At 37.2% G+C, this 16,391-nt stretch overlaps 1 protein-coding gene across 1 annotated transcript in view; it reads left to right on the forward strand.

The window, feature by feature from the left end:
• Positions 1–16,391, forward strand: part of SEMA3D (semaphorin 3D) — a 207,363-nt gene that overhangs the window by 136,775 nt on the left and 54,197 nt on the right. The window contains exon 8 of the mRNA XM_055420629.2: positions 6,470–6,612. Coding sequence (XP_055276604.2) covers positions 6,470–6,612 — 143 coding nt within the window. The remainder of the gene's footprint in view (positions 1–6,469; positions 6,613–16,391) is intronic.

Genomic DNA, 16,391 nt, shown 5'->3' on the forward strand with positions numbered 1-16,391 from the left:
ACAGTAAAATCCTTTTTACCTGTGATGATTTTCTGTTTTAAATCACTGAGATCTCATTTTCTATCTGAAGCGAGAAGACTGCAAATTTTGTGCCACTATGTTATTTTTAAAACGATAAATTTAGCTCAATCATGGGTTTCCATGGTGGTTCAGACAGTAAAGAATCTGCCTGTGATGTGGAAGACCTATGTTTGATCCCTGAGTTGGGAAGATCACCTGGAGAAGGGAATGGCAACCCACTCCAGTATTCTTGCCTGGAGAATCCCATGGATAGAAGAGCGTGTACAGTCCATGGGGTCACAAAGTGTTGGACCTGATTGAGTGACTAACACTTACTGTGTTATTTTTAAAAGTATAAATTCAACTCAATCATGGCAGTAGTTCTGATACTAAAATTACAAAGGGTAATCAGGCTGCATGGAGATAACTTCTACTTAAGTTCTTTTAAACACTATGATAAATTCTACTTGTGTCATGTCCATTTTAAGCTTATGTATTTGTTGAGATAAAACAAGCCAATTGTAATCCTATAATTTCTGTATCAGTTCAGAAATCCTAGCTGTCCAAGGGACTCTCAAGAATCTTCTCCAACACCACAGTTCAAAAGCATCAATTCTTTGGCACTCAGCTTTCTTTATAGTCCAACTCTCACATCCATATATGACCACTGGAAAATCCATAACTTTGACTAGATGGAACTTTGTTGGCAAAGTAATGTCCCTGCTTTTTAATATGCTATCTAGGTTGGTCATCGGAGAAGGCAATGGCAAGCCACTCCAGTACTGTTGCCTAGAAAATCCCATGGATGGAGGAGCCTGGTAGGCTGCAGTCTGTGGGGTCGCTAAGGGTTGGACACGACTGAGCGAATTCACTTTCACTTTTCACTTTCACACATTGGAGAAGGAAATGGCAACCCACTCCAGTGTTCTTGCTTGGAGAATCCCAGGGACGGGAGAGCCTGGTGGGCTTCTGTCTATGGGGTCACACAGAGTCGGACACGACTGAAGTGACTTAGCAGCAGCAGCAGCAGGTTGGTCATAACTTTTCTTCCAAGGAGTAAGTGGCTTTTAATTTCATCACTGCAGTCACCATCTGCAGTGATTTTGGAGCCCCCCAAAATAAAGTCTGCCACTGTTTCCACTATTTCCCCATCTGTTTTCCATGAAGTGATGGGATCAGATGCTATGATCTTAGTTTTCTGAATATTGAGCTTTAAGCCAAATTTTTCACTCTCCTCTTTCACTTTCATCAAGAGGCTCTTTACTTCTTCTTCACTTTCTGCTTTAAGGGTGGTGTCATCTGAATATTCGAGGTTATTGATATTTCTCCCAGCAATCTTGATTCCAGCTTGTGCTTCATCCAGCCCAGTATCTCATGATGTACTCAAGTTAAATAAGCAGGGTAACAATATACAGCTTTGACATATTCCTTTCCCTATTTGTAACCAGTCTGTTCTTCCATGTCCAGTTCTAACTGTTGCTTCCTGACCTACATACAGATTTCTAAAGAGGCTGGTAAGATGGTCTGGTATTCCCATCTCTTTCAAAATTTTCCACAGTTTCTTGTGTTCCACATAGTCAAAGGCTTTGGCATAGTGAATAAAGCAGAAATAGGTGTTTTTCTGGAATTCTCTTGCTTTTTCAACATTCCATTGAATGTTGAAATTTGATGTTGGCAAACTTGATCTCTCATTCCTCTGCCTTTTCTAAATCCAGCTTGGACATCTGGAAGTTCATGGTTCATGCACTGTTGAAGCCTGGCATGGAGAATCTGAGCATCACTTTACTAGCGTGTGAGATGAGTGCATTTGTGTGGTAGTTTGAGCATTCTTTGGCATTGCCTTTCTTTGGGATTGGAATGAAAACTGACCTTTTCCAGTCTGTGGCCACTGCTGAGTTTTCCAAATTTGCTGGTATATTGAGTGCAGCACTTTCACAGCATCATCTTTTAGAATTTGAAATAACTCACCTGGAATTCCATCAGCTCCACCAGCTTTGTTCGTAGTGATGCTTCCTAAGGCCCACTTGACTTTGCATTCCAATATGTCTGGCTCTAGGTGAGTGATCATTCCATCATGACTATCTGGGTCATGATCTTTTTTGTATAGTTCTTCTGTGTATTACTGCCACCTCTTCTTAATATCTTCTGCTTCTGTTAGATCCATACCATTTCTGTCCTTTGTTGAGCCCATCTTTGCATGAAATGTTCCTTTGGTATCTCTGATTTTCTTGAAGATCTCTAGTCTTTCCCGTTCTTTTTGTTTTTCTTTATTTCTTTGCACTGATCACTGAGGAAGGCTTTCTTATCTCTCCTTCTATTCTTTGGAACTCTGCATTCAAATGGGTATACCTTTCCTTTTCTTCTTTGCTTTTCACATCTCTTCTTTTCACAGCTATTTGTAAGGCCTCTTCAGACAGCCATTTTGCTTTTTTGCATTTCTTTTTCTTGGGGATGGTCTTCATCACTGCCTTTTGTACAATGTCCCAAACCTCCGTCCATAATTCTTCAGTCACTCTGTCTATCATATCTAATCCCTTGAATCTATTTGTCACTTCCACTGTATAATTGTAAGGGATTTGACTTTGGTCATACCTGAATGGTCTAGTGGTTTTCCCTACTTTCTTCAATTTCAGTCTGAATTTGGCAATAAGGAGTTCGTGATCTGAGCCACAGTCAGCTCCCGGTCTTATTTTTCCTGAGTGTATAGAGCTTCCTCATGTTTGACTGTAAAGAATATAATCAATATGATTTCAGTATTGACCATCTATCTGGTTATGTCCATGTGTAGAGTCTTCTCTTGTGTTGTTTGAAGAGGGTGTTTGCTATGACCAGTGCATTCTCTTGGCAAAACTTTATTAGCCTTTGCGCTGCTTCATTCTCTACTGCAAGGCCAAATTTGCCTGTTACTCCAGGTGTTTCTTGACTTCCTACTTTTGCATTCCAGTCCTCTTTAAGAAAAGGACATCTTTTTTGGGTGTTTTTCCATCTATTTCCCATGAAGTGGTGTTGGAGAAGACTCCTGAGAGTCCCTTGTACTGCAAGGAGATCCAACCAGTCCATTCTAAAGGAGATCAATCCTGGGTGTTCATTGGAAGGACTGATGCTAAAGCTGAAACTCCAATACTTTGGCCACCTCATGCGACGAGTTGACTCACTGGAAAAGACTCTGATGCTGGGAAGGGTTGCGGGCGGGAGGAGACGGGGACGACAGAGAATGAGATGGCTGGATGGCATCACCGACTCAATGGACATGAGTTTGAGTGAACTCCGGGAGTTGGTGATGGACAGGGAGGCCTGGCATGCTGTGATTCATGGGGTCGCAGAGAGTCGGACACGACTGAGCAACTGAACTGAACTGAACTTTGGGTGTTAGTTCTAAAAGGTCTTATATGTCTTCATAGAATTGTTTAACTTCTTCAGCATTACTGGTCGTGGCATAGACTTGGATTACCGTGATATTGAATGGTTTGCCTTGGAAACAAACAGATCATTCTGTCGTTTTTGAGATTGCTTCCAAGTACTGCATTTTGGAGTCTTTTGTTTACTATTGTGGCTACTCCATTTCTTCTAAGAGATTCTTATCCATAGTAGTAGATATAATGGTCATCTGAGTTAAATTCACCCATTCCAGTCCATTTTAGTTTGCTGATTCCTAAAATGTCGATGTTCACTCTTGCTGTCTCCTATTTGACCACTTCCAATTTGCCTTGATTCATGGACCTAACATTCCAGGTTCCTATGCAATATTGCTCTTTACAGCATTGGACTTTGCTTCTATCACCAGTCACATCCACCACTGGGTGCTGTTTTTGCTTTGGCTCCATCTCTTCATTCTTTCTGGAATTATTTCTCCACTGATCTCCAGTGGCATATTGGGCATCTACCAACCTGGGGAGTTCATCTTTCTGTATAGTTTCCGTTTTATTCCTTTTTGTCCCAGTCTAATTATGAATAATTTGTATTAAAGTCTTCACTCCTCCTGTCCATCCATGCATCTGTGTGACTGAGCTAGGGTTAATGCGTCCTATCTATCTCCTTTTCCTGTATATGAAATGGTAGTCTCTGGCAGTGACTCTTAAACAAGGATTTTTACAAATCCTTGGAAAAATCACCTATAGGATTTTATTTATTTTATTTATATATTTTAAAAATAGACATGCCAGTGCAGGAGGAGATTTGTATCCAGGTCAGTCACATTGAATTGATGCAAATGTAAATTCAAAAGGGTGTTATATATTATTATCAATACCTGATCTTGCATGTGGAAACCCACAGTTGGTTGTCTTTTTCTCTACTCATTGTTGCAATCTCTTTTCAAGTCATTGGAAACATCAAGGCTGGGCCTTCTTCTTAGCCATATCTTCGCCTTATGTCAGTATTTTCTTAATCCAGATTGTAACTGAAGCAAAGAGTCAGTTCTTACTCACTTTGTGTTCTTTGATCCTAGAAGTTTTTCTTGTTCTAAGTGCCTTTGCATATAGTAGTAATCAAATATATCCTTACTTTCCATGAATATGCTGAAATCCTAATGCTGCATTTATAAGAAATTTTGTTTCCACAGATATTTTTTTTAAAGAAACCATGATATATTTAAATCAAAAATTAATGTGTGACTACAGAAGAATTTTAACTTTGCTCAGGGATTCAAAACTGTGATGTATCAACAGTTTAAAAGCAGGGCTGGAGGGAAAAACAAAAAGCCTTCAGTAGCATTGTTAATGGACCTTGCTAACTTAAGATTAATTAAAAAAGAAAATTTTTTAAATGCTAAATGATTTTCTAAAAAAATTTTTTTGTGTGTAATTTAGAACCATATCAAAGTGAGATTATTGAGAACATAAAAATCCACTGGAGTTCTAAGTTCCAGGGAAAGAACAGGGAAATAACAAAGAATAAAAGGGAGAAAGTTCATGCACATACTTCACACCCACCCACCCCAGTCTTTTCCTCTTAAGGTTTCACATTTAAGCACAGAAGAGACTGGATGGGAGACCCAGGGTTGACCCAGAGAGGCTGGTATGATAAAGACTGAACTACTCATCACTTAGAATCAACCATTAACTTTTGTCTGTTGAAGGAATCTATTGTGAAATCTTGTTTGCTGGGCTATTGATCAACTGTTCTATATTTGCAGGGGCATGGTTTTTAATACCGTGGGGTACCCGGCAATCAGGGCCCTGATCAAAACAAAGGCAGTGTTACTTTTTCACCTCCTACTGATTATATTTATTTTTTGGAAAACTTTGTTTTCTCTCGTTCCTGCTTCTACTTCCTAAAGAGTGCTCTGTGCTTTCTTCCAGGCATCTTGTTTATTCTACTTAATTGAAGTCCTTTATTCCTCATTAACCAATTTTTGTCTTTGCTTTAATCAGATGATTATTATTAATCAAAATGTTTATTTCTGAACTAGTATCATCCAATTACAGATCTTTTTCTTGGTTAACTCCCATTTATATAAAACTAAGACTTAAAAGGCCAAGTACTTTTTAAACAAGGCATTAGTAACCCAAATTGACTTGTCATTGATGCAATTGCAAAGGAGTTAATTGTATTGCCATTATTATTATTTTTTTTTATATGCATCATGGACAGTTTTCCCTGCCAGTACATTTAGAACTGCTTCATTTTTAATAACTACATGTTATACTGTTGATAAAAATTGTGTGAATATGCTCAATTTTCCATCATTCTCTTGTTTGTGGCTCTAATAATCATTATTATTATCATCCCAGTCATTTTAATAATGAATAACATTTATTAAATCCTTATTATGTGTCAGACACTACTGGATAGTAAATGCTTTACATGTATTAATTTACTTGATTATTGTATTAGTGACCCTAGATATGATGATATTGGTTGCCTCATATTAGGTATGAGAAAATTGAGGAATAGAGAAGTAAAAAATTTTTTGCATAAGGTCACCTTTCCAGTAAGTGGCAGAGACAGGATATAAACTTGGAAAGAGTGTCCTCAGAGCCAACACTGAAGTCAACCCAAGCATTTTACTGGTTGGTTGAAATTTTTTGGCAGTTACACAAACTACAGCAAATAATATCATAATATATCAAAATCTGAGATATGTTTATAGCTTTACCTAAACTCTTCATAATGGAAACTGTGGTTAAAAAAGCAATCACAAAAAAGGAAAATATAAAAGTCCAATCATAAAAAAGGAAAATATAAAATCATTGACTCTCCAGGTTTGAAAAAAGGACTTTATGTGTAATTCCGTTGAATTGAAATAATTATGAATCTCAGCCAGTCATGTTCTCACCTGGTCTCCGGAATCCTGAAGAACTTGCTCAAGACTTCTTTGTGTCATGTTTATTTGTGCATATGCCTCACTTCCACATTTCATTCATGTTTTTTATTCTTCTACTAATTGTTTTACATACAAAAGATACCAGTATTATTGTGGCTGAATTATTTCAGTATTTTAATGTAGAGCTTCTTTTCTTCCAAACAGGAGCAAAATTTATTGGAACTTTCCCCATCCCAGACACCTATAATCCAGATGATGATAAAATATATTTCTTTTTTCGTGAATCATCTCAAGAAGGGAGCACTTCTGATAAGACTATCCTTTCTCGAGTTGGAAGAGTTTGTAAGGTAAGATATATTTATTTTACTTTAGGCATTTGTGTATATGTATGAATAATTAACCATGTGATTTTGAAGTTAATCCCATTATTCATAAATGGCAGAGTAAATTCATGTTATCCTATACATATAATTTTTGAGATCCAAAAGGGAAAAGAATTAAAAAATTTCCAGTGTTAAAAATTATTTTTTCCAATCCTTGAGCTGTTTGTAGGTTTAAGTTAGCTCTGCTTGGCAGTTTTCTCCTTTTATTGGTGGTCTTTCCCTCGGCCAGTTATCACTATTCCCAGTAAGACCATTGCATTGTCCTGATCCATGTATGTTAAAATGTTTTGTACATTAAATACTCTTATTTTGAAATAGAAAATAACAGCATCACTAGCAGAATAATATCCCATATTTTTAAATCAAAACACATCACATGTAAAATTATATATTTTTACATAATAGGTTGAAAATGTGGTTATAATCTTACTATTTAGATATTTTCTAGAACATTAATCTAGGTTAGATTCTGAGAGAAAAACATGATAAGAAGGAAACACAAATAAACCAAAAAGCAAAACATTTATTTTGAAGAAAACTGAAATTTTTAATACTACCATTTTGTGGAAATTATAAGAAAATAGAAACTCTATGAAACAACTCCATTTTGTGCCATCAAAGCTGTCATGTAAATAAACAGAAGCTTTATAGAATAAAAATACTACTGCAATCATACTTTACAGTATATTCTTCTGTTAGTTGGATTTATCTTCACTAAAATCACGTTTCTTAAATATCCAGACACCTTCGGCATTAACTCAGTTATTAAGAGGAAGAGCTGTTAACTTAATAAATACTCTCCAGCGGGAAGGTTTCTTTGGTCTTGTACAAACTTTTCATTTTCTTCCATCTCAGCCTATCACTTTTTTTCTTAACCTGTGCCCTCAGGCTTTTGAACACTTCTAGGGACAGAAATACAAACCTTCATTGCCCTTAAGAGTGCTAATGAAAACATAGTTTTTGAAAGAGGCCAAACTTGTGAGTGCAGATCATTCTTTATCTAGTGTCCTAGCCAGTAATGCTGTCTCCCATTGATCCCTTCACCCCCAGGGGACAGTCTCTGAAAAGCATCCTCATTCTTTCAGAGTCTTAAGAATTCACAGTCATTTCTCTTGAAGTCTCTCTCCTGGAGATGAATGGCCATTGCTTGGAGTAGTCGTAGTGTGTGAGTGTACTGAAGCATGCCTTAGCACAACAGTACCCCAGCCCAGAGGCTGTGCTGTGGATGGACATCATTTGTATAAATGAACCACAATAAGTATGTCACAAGAGATTTACAACAGTTAGATGTATTTTAAGAGTCACTTTGTGATCAACACATACAACAAGTTTTAGCTTTGTGAACCAGTCCAATACTTATTTCTTGATAGGTTGATTTTGTTTGATAGAAATTTGTTTATAACAAAGTCATGTTTTACCCTCATATTAAATATACTGAAAGTTAACTTTAGAGGTGGAGAAATACACAGGTTGCCCCATGTATACATTTGTATTATAAAAATATAATCTAGACTTTAAGTATCAGCATGGGTTATTTTATGTATGAACAAACTCCTATAGAACTGAAAAAACAGAGACTAAAATATGAGTTTTTCCATCACAAAAAACTTCTGAGACCACACAGCAAGATTTTGCCATGCTATTGTGTTTGGATAAAAAAGCTAACAAATTGTGAGATCAAATAAGAACGTGTGATGGATGAATTTCCTTAAAAAAAATAAAGAGATAATAGAGGTTATTTTTAAATTGATTCATCTCTACTCAATCCCTGTCTTCAGTTAGCACCTTCTTCAGAATTTCCTGCTACACATAGGATCCACTGATCAGTGTTTACAATATTTGGTTCTAAATGCATCTTTGTAATTTCTTTTTCTTTTTTTTTAAGCTTTCTGTTTTTTAACTTTTTATTTTACATTTTGAGTATAGCCAATTAACAACGTTGTGACAGTTTTAGGTGGACCACAAAGGGACTTAGCCATACATATAAATGTATCCATGCTCCCCTAAACTCCCCTCCCATCCAGGATGCCACATAACATTGAGCAGAGTTCCATGTGCTGTACTATAGGTCATTCCTGGTCATCTTTGTAATTTCTTAATTTCTTTCTTGCCCTGTCCAAGTTTCTAACTTACCTAATAACTTAGGATTAGCTTAGTAAAAAGTGAGCACTCCTAAGTAAAGATTTCACTGACAAGATTAAAAATGATTTGAAATCTTAAAAAAAAGTCCTGCAAAAGAATAACAAGTTTAATAATAAAAAAAAAAACTATTGAGCATCATCATTGTTACTCTTATACATTTTTTCACAAAAAAAAATATTTTTGTGACATTTTTGGGAATATATTTATTTCTCTGTTTCATTTTTTTTCTCCATGAGGTTATTATAATACTGTTTTTCTGTTTCAACAAATAGTAACATAATGTATGTCTATGCTGTGAAACAAAATGATGTTCAATTAACAAAGATTTAAGAAGGAAGAAAGAATGCTAGAGAGAGTTAAGAGTAACTGTGTCCACTGTACTGAATTTACAAAGCTTTTCAGTAACATGAGAGTTCTTTATACTATTTGTTCCACCAGGATATTCTATTCCACAAGGATATTTTTAGTAAATATTAAGCTTTTGTTGTTCTTGTTGTTATTGTTTTGTTTTCTTTCGGGTTGGGGGGAGCTTCCTTGGTAGCTCAGCTGGTCAAGAATCTGCCTGCAATACAGGAGACCCCAGTTCAATTCCTGGGTTGGGAAGATCTGCTGGAGAAGGGATAGGCTACCCACTCCAGTATTCTTGGGCTTCCCTGGTGGCTCAGGTGGTAAAGAATCTGCCCACAATTTGGGAGACCTGGGTTCAATCCCTGGGTTGGGAAGATTCCCCTGGAAAAGGGAATGCCTACTCACTCCAATATCCTGGCCTAGATAATTTCATGGACTATACAGGTCACAAAGAGTCAGACATGTCTAAGAAACTTTCATTTTCAGTTTTACCTGAGAACCTTCAGCCCAGTGAAAAACTGTTGACAATTTAAGAGCTCCCTACCTCTACAGGTACTAAAACAAAAGTTGTATTGTTGACCTGATAAAGGAATTACTATTAGACTAAGTGGTAGGGGAATCAGATATCAAATTGCCAACATCTGCTGGATCATTGAAAAAGCAAGAGAGTTCCAGAAAAACATCTATTTCTGCTTTATTGACTATGCCAAAGCCTTTGACTGTGTGGATCACAATAAACTGTGGAAAATTCTGAAAGAGATGAGAACCAGACCACCTGACCTGCCTCTTGAGAAACCTGTATGCAGGTCAGGAAGTAACAGAATTGGACATGGAACAGACTGGTTCCAAATAGGAAAAGGAGTACATCAAGGCTGTATATTGTCACCCTGCTTATTTAACTTATATGCAGAGTACATCATGAGAAACACTGGGCTGGAGGAAGCACAAGCTGGAATCATGATTGGTGGGAGAAATATCAATAACCTCAGATATGCAGATGACACCATCCTTATGGCAGAAAGTAAAGAAGAAGTAAAGAGTCTCTTGATGAAAGTGAAAGAAGAGAGTGAAAAAGTTGGCTTGAAGCTCAACATTCAGAAAACTAAGGTCATGGCATCAGGTCCCATCTCTTCATGGGAAATAGATGGGGAAACAGTGGAAACAGTGGCTGACTTTATTTTTCTGGGCTCCAAAATCACTGCAGATGGTGATTGCAGCCATGAAATTAAAAGATGCTTACTCCTTTGAAGGAAAGTTATGACCAACCTAGACAGCATATTAAAAAGCAGAGACATTACTTTGTCAACAAAGGTCCGTCTAGTCAAAGCTATGGTTTTTCCAGTAGTCATGTATGGATGTGAGAAGTGGACTATAAAGAAAGCTGAGCGCTGAAGAATTGATGCTTTTGAACTGTGGTGTTGGAGAAGACTCTTGAGAGTCCCTTGAACTGCAAGGAGATCCAACCAGTCCTTCCTAAAGGAGATCTGTTCTGGGTGTTCATTAGAAGGACTGATTTGAAATTGAAACTCCAGTACTGTGGCCACCTCATGCGAAGAGGTGACTCATTTGAAAAGACCCTGATGCTGGGAAAGATTGAGGGCAGGAGGAGACGGGGATGACAGAGGATCAGATGGTTGGATGGCGTCACCGACTCATTGGACATGAGTTTGAGTAAACTCTGGGAGTTGGTGATAGACAGGGAGGCCTGGCGTGCTGCGGTTCATGGGGTCACAAAAAGTCGGACTAAGAGCGACTTAACTGACTGAGTGGTGTACTGTGATTGGCAGGCAGGAGGTTTTGGAAATAGGCAAAAATTACACAAAATTGAACAAAGGACTGTTTACAGGATAAGGGTGAATCTTTTTGTACCCCTTCCTTTATTATTTTATCATTTCATTATTTCAACAACAAAACATAAGTTCTGTGCAAACTGCAGTACACTAGATGCTGGGAGGTAAGTAGATTACTGTCCATCTTCTTTAACACCTTACAACACAGGTGAGGGTAATCAAGATACAAACAAATAATCACAATGTAATGTGATCAAGGTCAGACTGAGAGACTGAAAACTCTGTGCACTCCATGAAGCCTAATAATTGAGAGGCAGAAGGACTACACCAAGGGCAGGAAAGGAGGATAGGCATTTCAGGCAGCCTTGTGACAAAATACATTTTGTTTACAGAACAGTGAAATCTTGTTGTCAGTGGAAATTGAGAGATGGTGGGGAACAATTTTATTTGTTAAATTGTGGTTAATTGGAAGATAAACAATATTATTTTCATATTAAGGAGTTTCAATTCTGTCATGCAGACAATGAGAAGTTATAAATGTTTTTAGGAAGAGAAGTGACCTCTAGGTAGTTAGCAGTTCTTTGAGGAATGCATCTGCATTGAGAAATATTTGTGACTGAGAGACCTGTTAGGTAGTTTCCCAAAGAAAGTAGGAATGAAGAGATACAGGTAAGTCCAAGAGATATTTCTAAAATAGAATGTATGTTAATTTCTGCTGCTGCTGCTAAGTCACTTCAGTCGTGTCCGACTCTGTGTGACCCCATAGACGGAAGCCCACCAGGCTCCCCCGTCCCTGGGATTCTCCAGGCAAGAACACTGGAGTGGGTTGCCATTTCCTTCTCCAATGTGTGAAAGTGAAAAGTAAAAGTGAAGTCGCTCAGTCGTGTCCGACCCCTAGCGATCCAACGGACTGCAGCCTACCAGGCTCCTCCATCCATGGGATTTTCTAGGCAAGAGTACTGGAGTGGCTTGCCATTGCCTTCTCCGATGTTAATTTCTAAAAGGTCCTAAATTTACTACCACTCTTTTATTAATTGCTTGGTGTAGAAAAGGGTTGTCCAATATAACTTTCTGCAATGATGGGAATGTTTTATATCTGAACTCTGCAGCATAGTAGCCATGTGGCTATTAGTGATCACATATGCCTAATATGACTAATATAGCTAAGGAAATTAATTTTTGGTGTTATTTAATTTTAATTAATTGCAATTTAAATAGCCTTGTATGACTAGTGGCTACAATATAAATATAGACTGTTAAAACATTCATTTACTTAACATATTTATTGGTAACCAGCCCTCTACAGGGCATTTCTAAGCAATAGTCTGAAAGAAGTTTAAAAAAAAAATCACACTTGGACTCACTGAGCTTATAACCTAGTGCATGATATCTGAATGAAACAAGAAAGCACACAGATTAACACATAATTGAAAGGTGTGATAAATGCTTTAATGGAAAAAATCACAGGGTGCAATTAGGAAAAATAAGTAAACTTTAGATTGGAAATGGAGGGTCTTTCTGAGAAATTGACTTTTGAATCAGATGATAAAAATAATTAGGAAGTTGCAGGGCAAAAGTGACAGGGATGATGAAGAACATCACAGGTAGAAGGAAAAGTGCATGTGAAATCTCAAAGGTTGGAAAAAACACTTAAGAAATAAAAAGAGGTTTACTGTGATTGGAGCAAAACAGATGCATTGAAAATTAGCAGGATAGTGGTCATTTCCTTTAAAATGATGTATAAAATTTCACCAGTCTTCAGAAGTCTTATTTCCACTGACCATAATTAGAATTGACTGATATTGCAGGTATTGACTCCATGATGTATGTGAAAGGCTGCAACAACTTCCTGTCTTACTAGATCCTCCATGCATTTCAATTCTCCCTTACTGCTGTTCCAGAGACCTTGATACTAGTCGTGTAGGCAAGAGACTCCTATACTCTTAGTAACTGTGGTTTCCAGAAGATAAGGCAAATATTAGGAAAATGCACAAAGAGATACATTCTGATATTTAAGATAAGAAACACCAAGAAAAGTTTATGGGCATAAATTTTATATTTGAACAGATTGAACTGATGTTTTCAGTTATGCTGCCATAATAACTAGTTGAAAATATAAAACTTGAGACTCAGTAGTGTCTAGATTCATGAATGTGGAAATCACCAGTGTATTTGTAGTTCTTGAAGTCATGGAAATGTCTGAAATTGCCCAGGAAGATTTGTAGTACAAGATCAAAGGGCAAGGACAAAATCCTGAGGGACAATAACATTTGAGAAAGAGCAGAGTGAAATGTCCACAAAGGCACTGAGAAGAAATAGTTTGATAACATGTAGAGAACTGGACAAGAATGTTGTCAAAAGTCAAGGACAGAAACTGTTTCAAGAAGAAAGCAGTTGTCAGTAATGTCACATACTGACATGTCTGACATTGTCAGGTAGAATTATGACTAAAATGCAGGTACTAGTTTTGGCAGTAATATAATCAGTAACTTTTGCCCAAATGGTAAAAATCATTTGCCCAATTTAAAGTGAAATCTAGGCTTACATCTCTGCTGTATTTTTTTCCTAGCTCAGTTTCTTAGCCTAGATAATGAGGACACCTAACTCTTCCATGACTAGTTTACCACACAAATGAAAGGCTTAAATGGGATCACATAAATTTGGATGACAGATACAGAGGAAAGTACTAGAAAACAAGGGCTACTTATACAGTGTTCAAGCAGTTAACCATCTAAGAGACTGACATGTAAATAATGTGAGTACATGATCATACTGTCTTAAGTTACATGTCAAAAATCATGTATACACACACGTCATATGTACACACTTTAGGAGTCAGATCAATTAACTGCTTAGGAGTGTAAGCTAATAGTGTGTGTATATTGTGGAGGGTTTGGTGGTCGTGAAAGGCAGATTAGTTACTGAGAAGAGATGGTATTTTACTAGTTTTTAATGTTAAAATTACTATTATTACTTTCCCATCATTTTTAGCAATATTTATGCTTTGAGGATGGATCTTATTTCTGCATAGAGTCAAAGAATTTGCAGACATCTCCTGGGGGCTCAGATGGTAAAGAATCTGCCTGCAATGTGGTAGACCTGGGTTCAATCCTTGGGTTGGTAAGTTCCCTTGGAGAAGGGAATGGCAACCTGCTCCAATATTCTTGCCTGGAAAATCTCATAGACAGAGGAGCCTGGTGGAGTACAGTCCATGGGGTCACAAAGAGTCAAACATGACTGAGCAACTAACATCCACTGGTGAAAGTATGTGAACAATTTAAACAATGCAAATTTTGGAGAAGAAATAGGAACAAGAGATTCACTAAATAGTAAAGAAACTCACCTAGAAGATAATTTCATAGGGTGCTGTTGATCACAGAGAAGGCAATGGCAAGCCACTCCAGTACTCTTGCCTAGAAAATCCCACGGACAGAGGAGCCTGGTAGGCTGCAGTCCATGGGGTCGCTACGAGTCAGACATGACTGAGCGACTTCACTTTCCCTTTTCACTTTCACACATTGGAGAAGGAAATGGCAACCCACTCCAGTGTTCTTGCCTGGAGAATCCCAGGGACGGGGGAGCCTGATGGGCTGCCCTCTATGGGGTCACACAGAGTCAGACACGACTGAAGTGACTTAGCAGCAGCAGCAGCAGCAGCAGCTGTTGATCAATGACAGCCTCAGGATAGTAAGAACCTTCATTCAAAGAATCTCTTTCAAACAGAGTATGATTATCATTATAAATGGCAGTAAATCTAATGAATTGTTTTCCAGTAGTGTCACTACTTTCTAGTCAAACTACTTCTTCAGTTTTCTCAAATTTAAAATAAGGTGTTTAGCCTAGAGTGTTTTCTAAAGTCTTTGCCAGGCTCTATAATTCTTGGATTTGAACAGTCAGTGCTAAATGATGCACCTTATACCCTGGACTGCTCTCATGATGGTAAATTACACAAATCTTTGTGGTGAGGTAATACATGCTAACTGAAAGAACAGGTGAAACTGCATGAAATAAACCTTCTGAAAAGATTTATGTCTATTTACTTTGCAAGCTAGTCCTTTCTGATGTGATGTTTATTACTGTGTGTGTGTCTGTCTGTGTTTCTTTTCAAAACCCACCCTGTAATGTGTGGAAATACCAGTCATGTGAGTGGAGCTTGCTCGCAACTTTCTGCCTCAAGTTTGTTTTGCATTATTTTTGGATTCTATTCATTTTTGGAAATGTCTATTAGCTTACTTACGCTAGCCCACTCCAGATTCCAGCTGCAGGTTGTGCCAGTTCTCTTTTTGTCCTGCGGTATTTCCTTTTGTCCACGCCAGGAATTCAGTTTGGATGGACCTTTCACATAACTTGCCTGGGGGTCTAATTAATAGCCCTTTTGCTTCAATTCTACTTGCATTGTCTATTTTGATATATGGTCCTATTTGGACAATTACTGCCTTTGAAGATTTGTGTTTTTAGGATGATGACACTTTCGTATTTATTGATCTCCCCCTTGTTGTGTTTTTTTTTTTTTTTTTTTTTTGCTTACTTACAGCTTGTCGCTTACAACCTAATGAGAGATTTAGAGCCTGGAGTTACAGATGTGCTTTTGCTTCACTTCCATCTGTTTTCCTGTCAGAAATTCCTAGGCAAGGGTTTATACTGTTGGCTATAGCTTTTTTACTTTTTTTTAATTTAATGAACTCTGATCCTACCTGAAAAAGACTGCTGAATGTACCTAGATTTGCCTAAATTTAATCTGTTAAATCTTCTTAGACAGTGATTTTTTTGAACACAGTGTATTACCCAAGTCCTGCATTTCTAATAATCTTTTTGAAGTAGTTAGAAAAACATGTTCTCCATTTTGGTTCTCCAACAACAAATCGAAAACAATCATCTCTGAACACTAGAGTTCTTTTCAAAAAAAGAAAAGAAATTTTTGTCTTGAAAGCCTATTCAGAAGTTATCCCTTAAAAACCACCGTGTTCAATACCTGTCATCCAAGTTTTTTGTTTGTTTTTTCTTCTCCCCTTTGAGATATTCGAGTTTCCCTAGTTTTGCTTCTTTTAATACTAAGGTATGTCAAGATTATTAGATAAATAGAAGACTCATTATTATTTTTCTTTTCTGCTTTTATTTCTAGTGGTCATAACTTGTTGTGCATCTCTATGAAATAGTTAAAGGAAACATAGTTAGGACATATTGTTGAAGAAGTCAGATGCTGAAAAGGAAAGTAAAACATATTTCTCTCATTTGATTCAGTGGCTTTTAAGTCACTATTTTCCATGAGTTCTTTAATGTATCAGAACATCCTCATTTAAGCTCTTCCTTGCAGTATAACAATGTATTTTAATATATATGGTATGTCTTTCTAATTAGTCTCCCAGGAATCTTACTCTGGGTTTGACTTTTTATTTCTACCGCATGATGATCATAGTTTCAAGCTTCTAAATAGGCCATCCTGCATTTGGATTACCCTTATTG

Source organism: Moschus berezovskii, chromosome 3 (genome assembly GCF_049115385.1).
Source record: "Moschus berezovskii isolate FMDL1 chromosome 3, NW_MosBer_1.0, whole genome shotgun sequence".
Lineage (NCBI taxonomy): Eukaryota > Metazoa > Chordata > Mammalia > Artiodactyla > Moschidae > Moschus > Moschus berezovskii.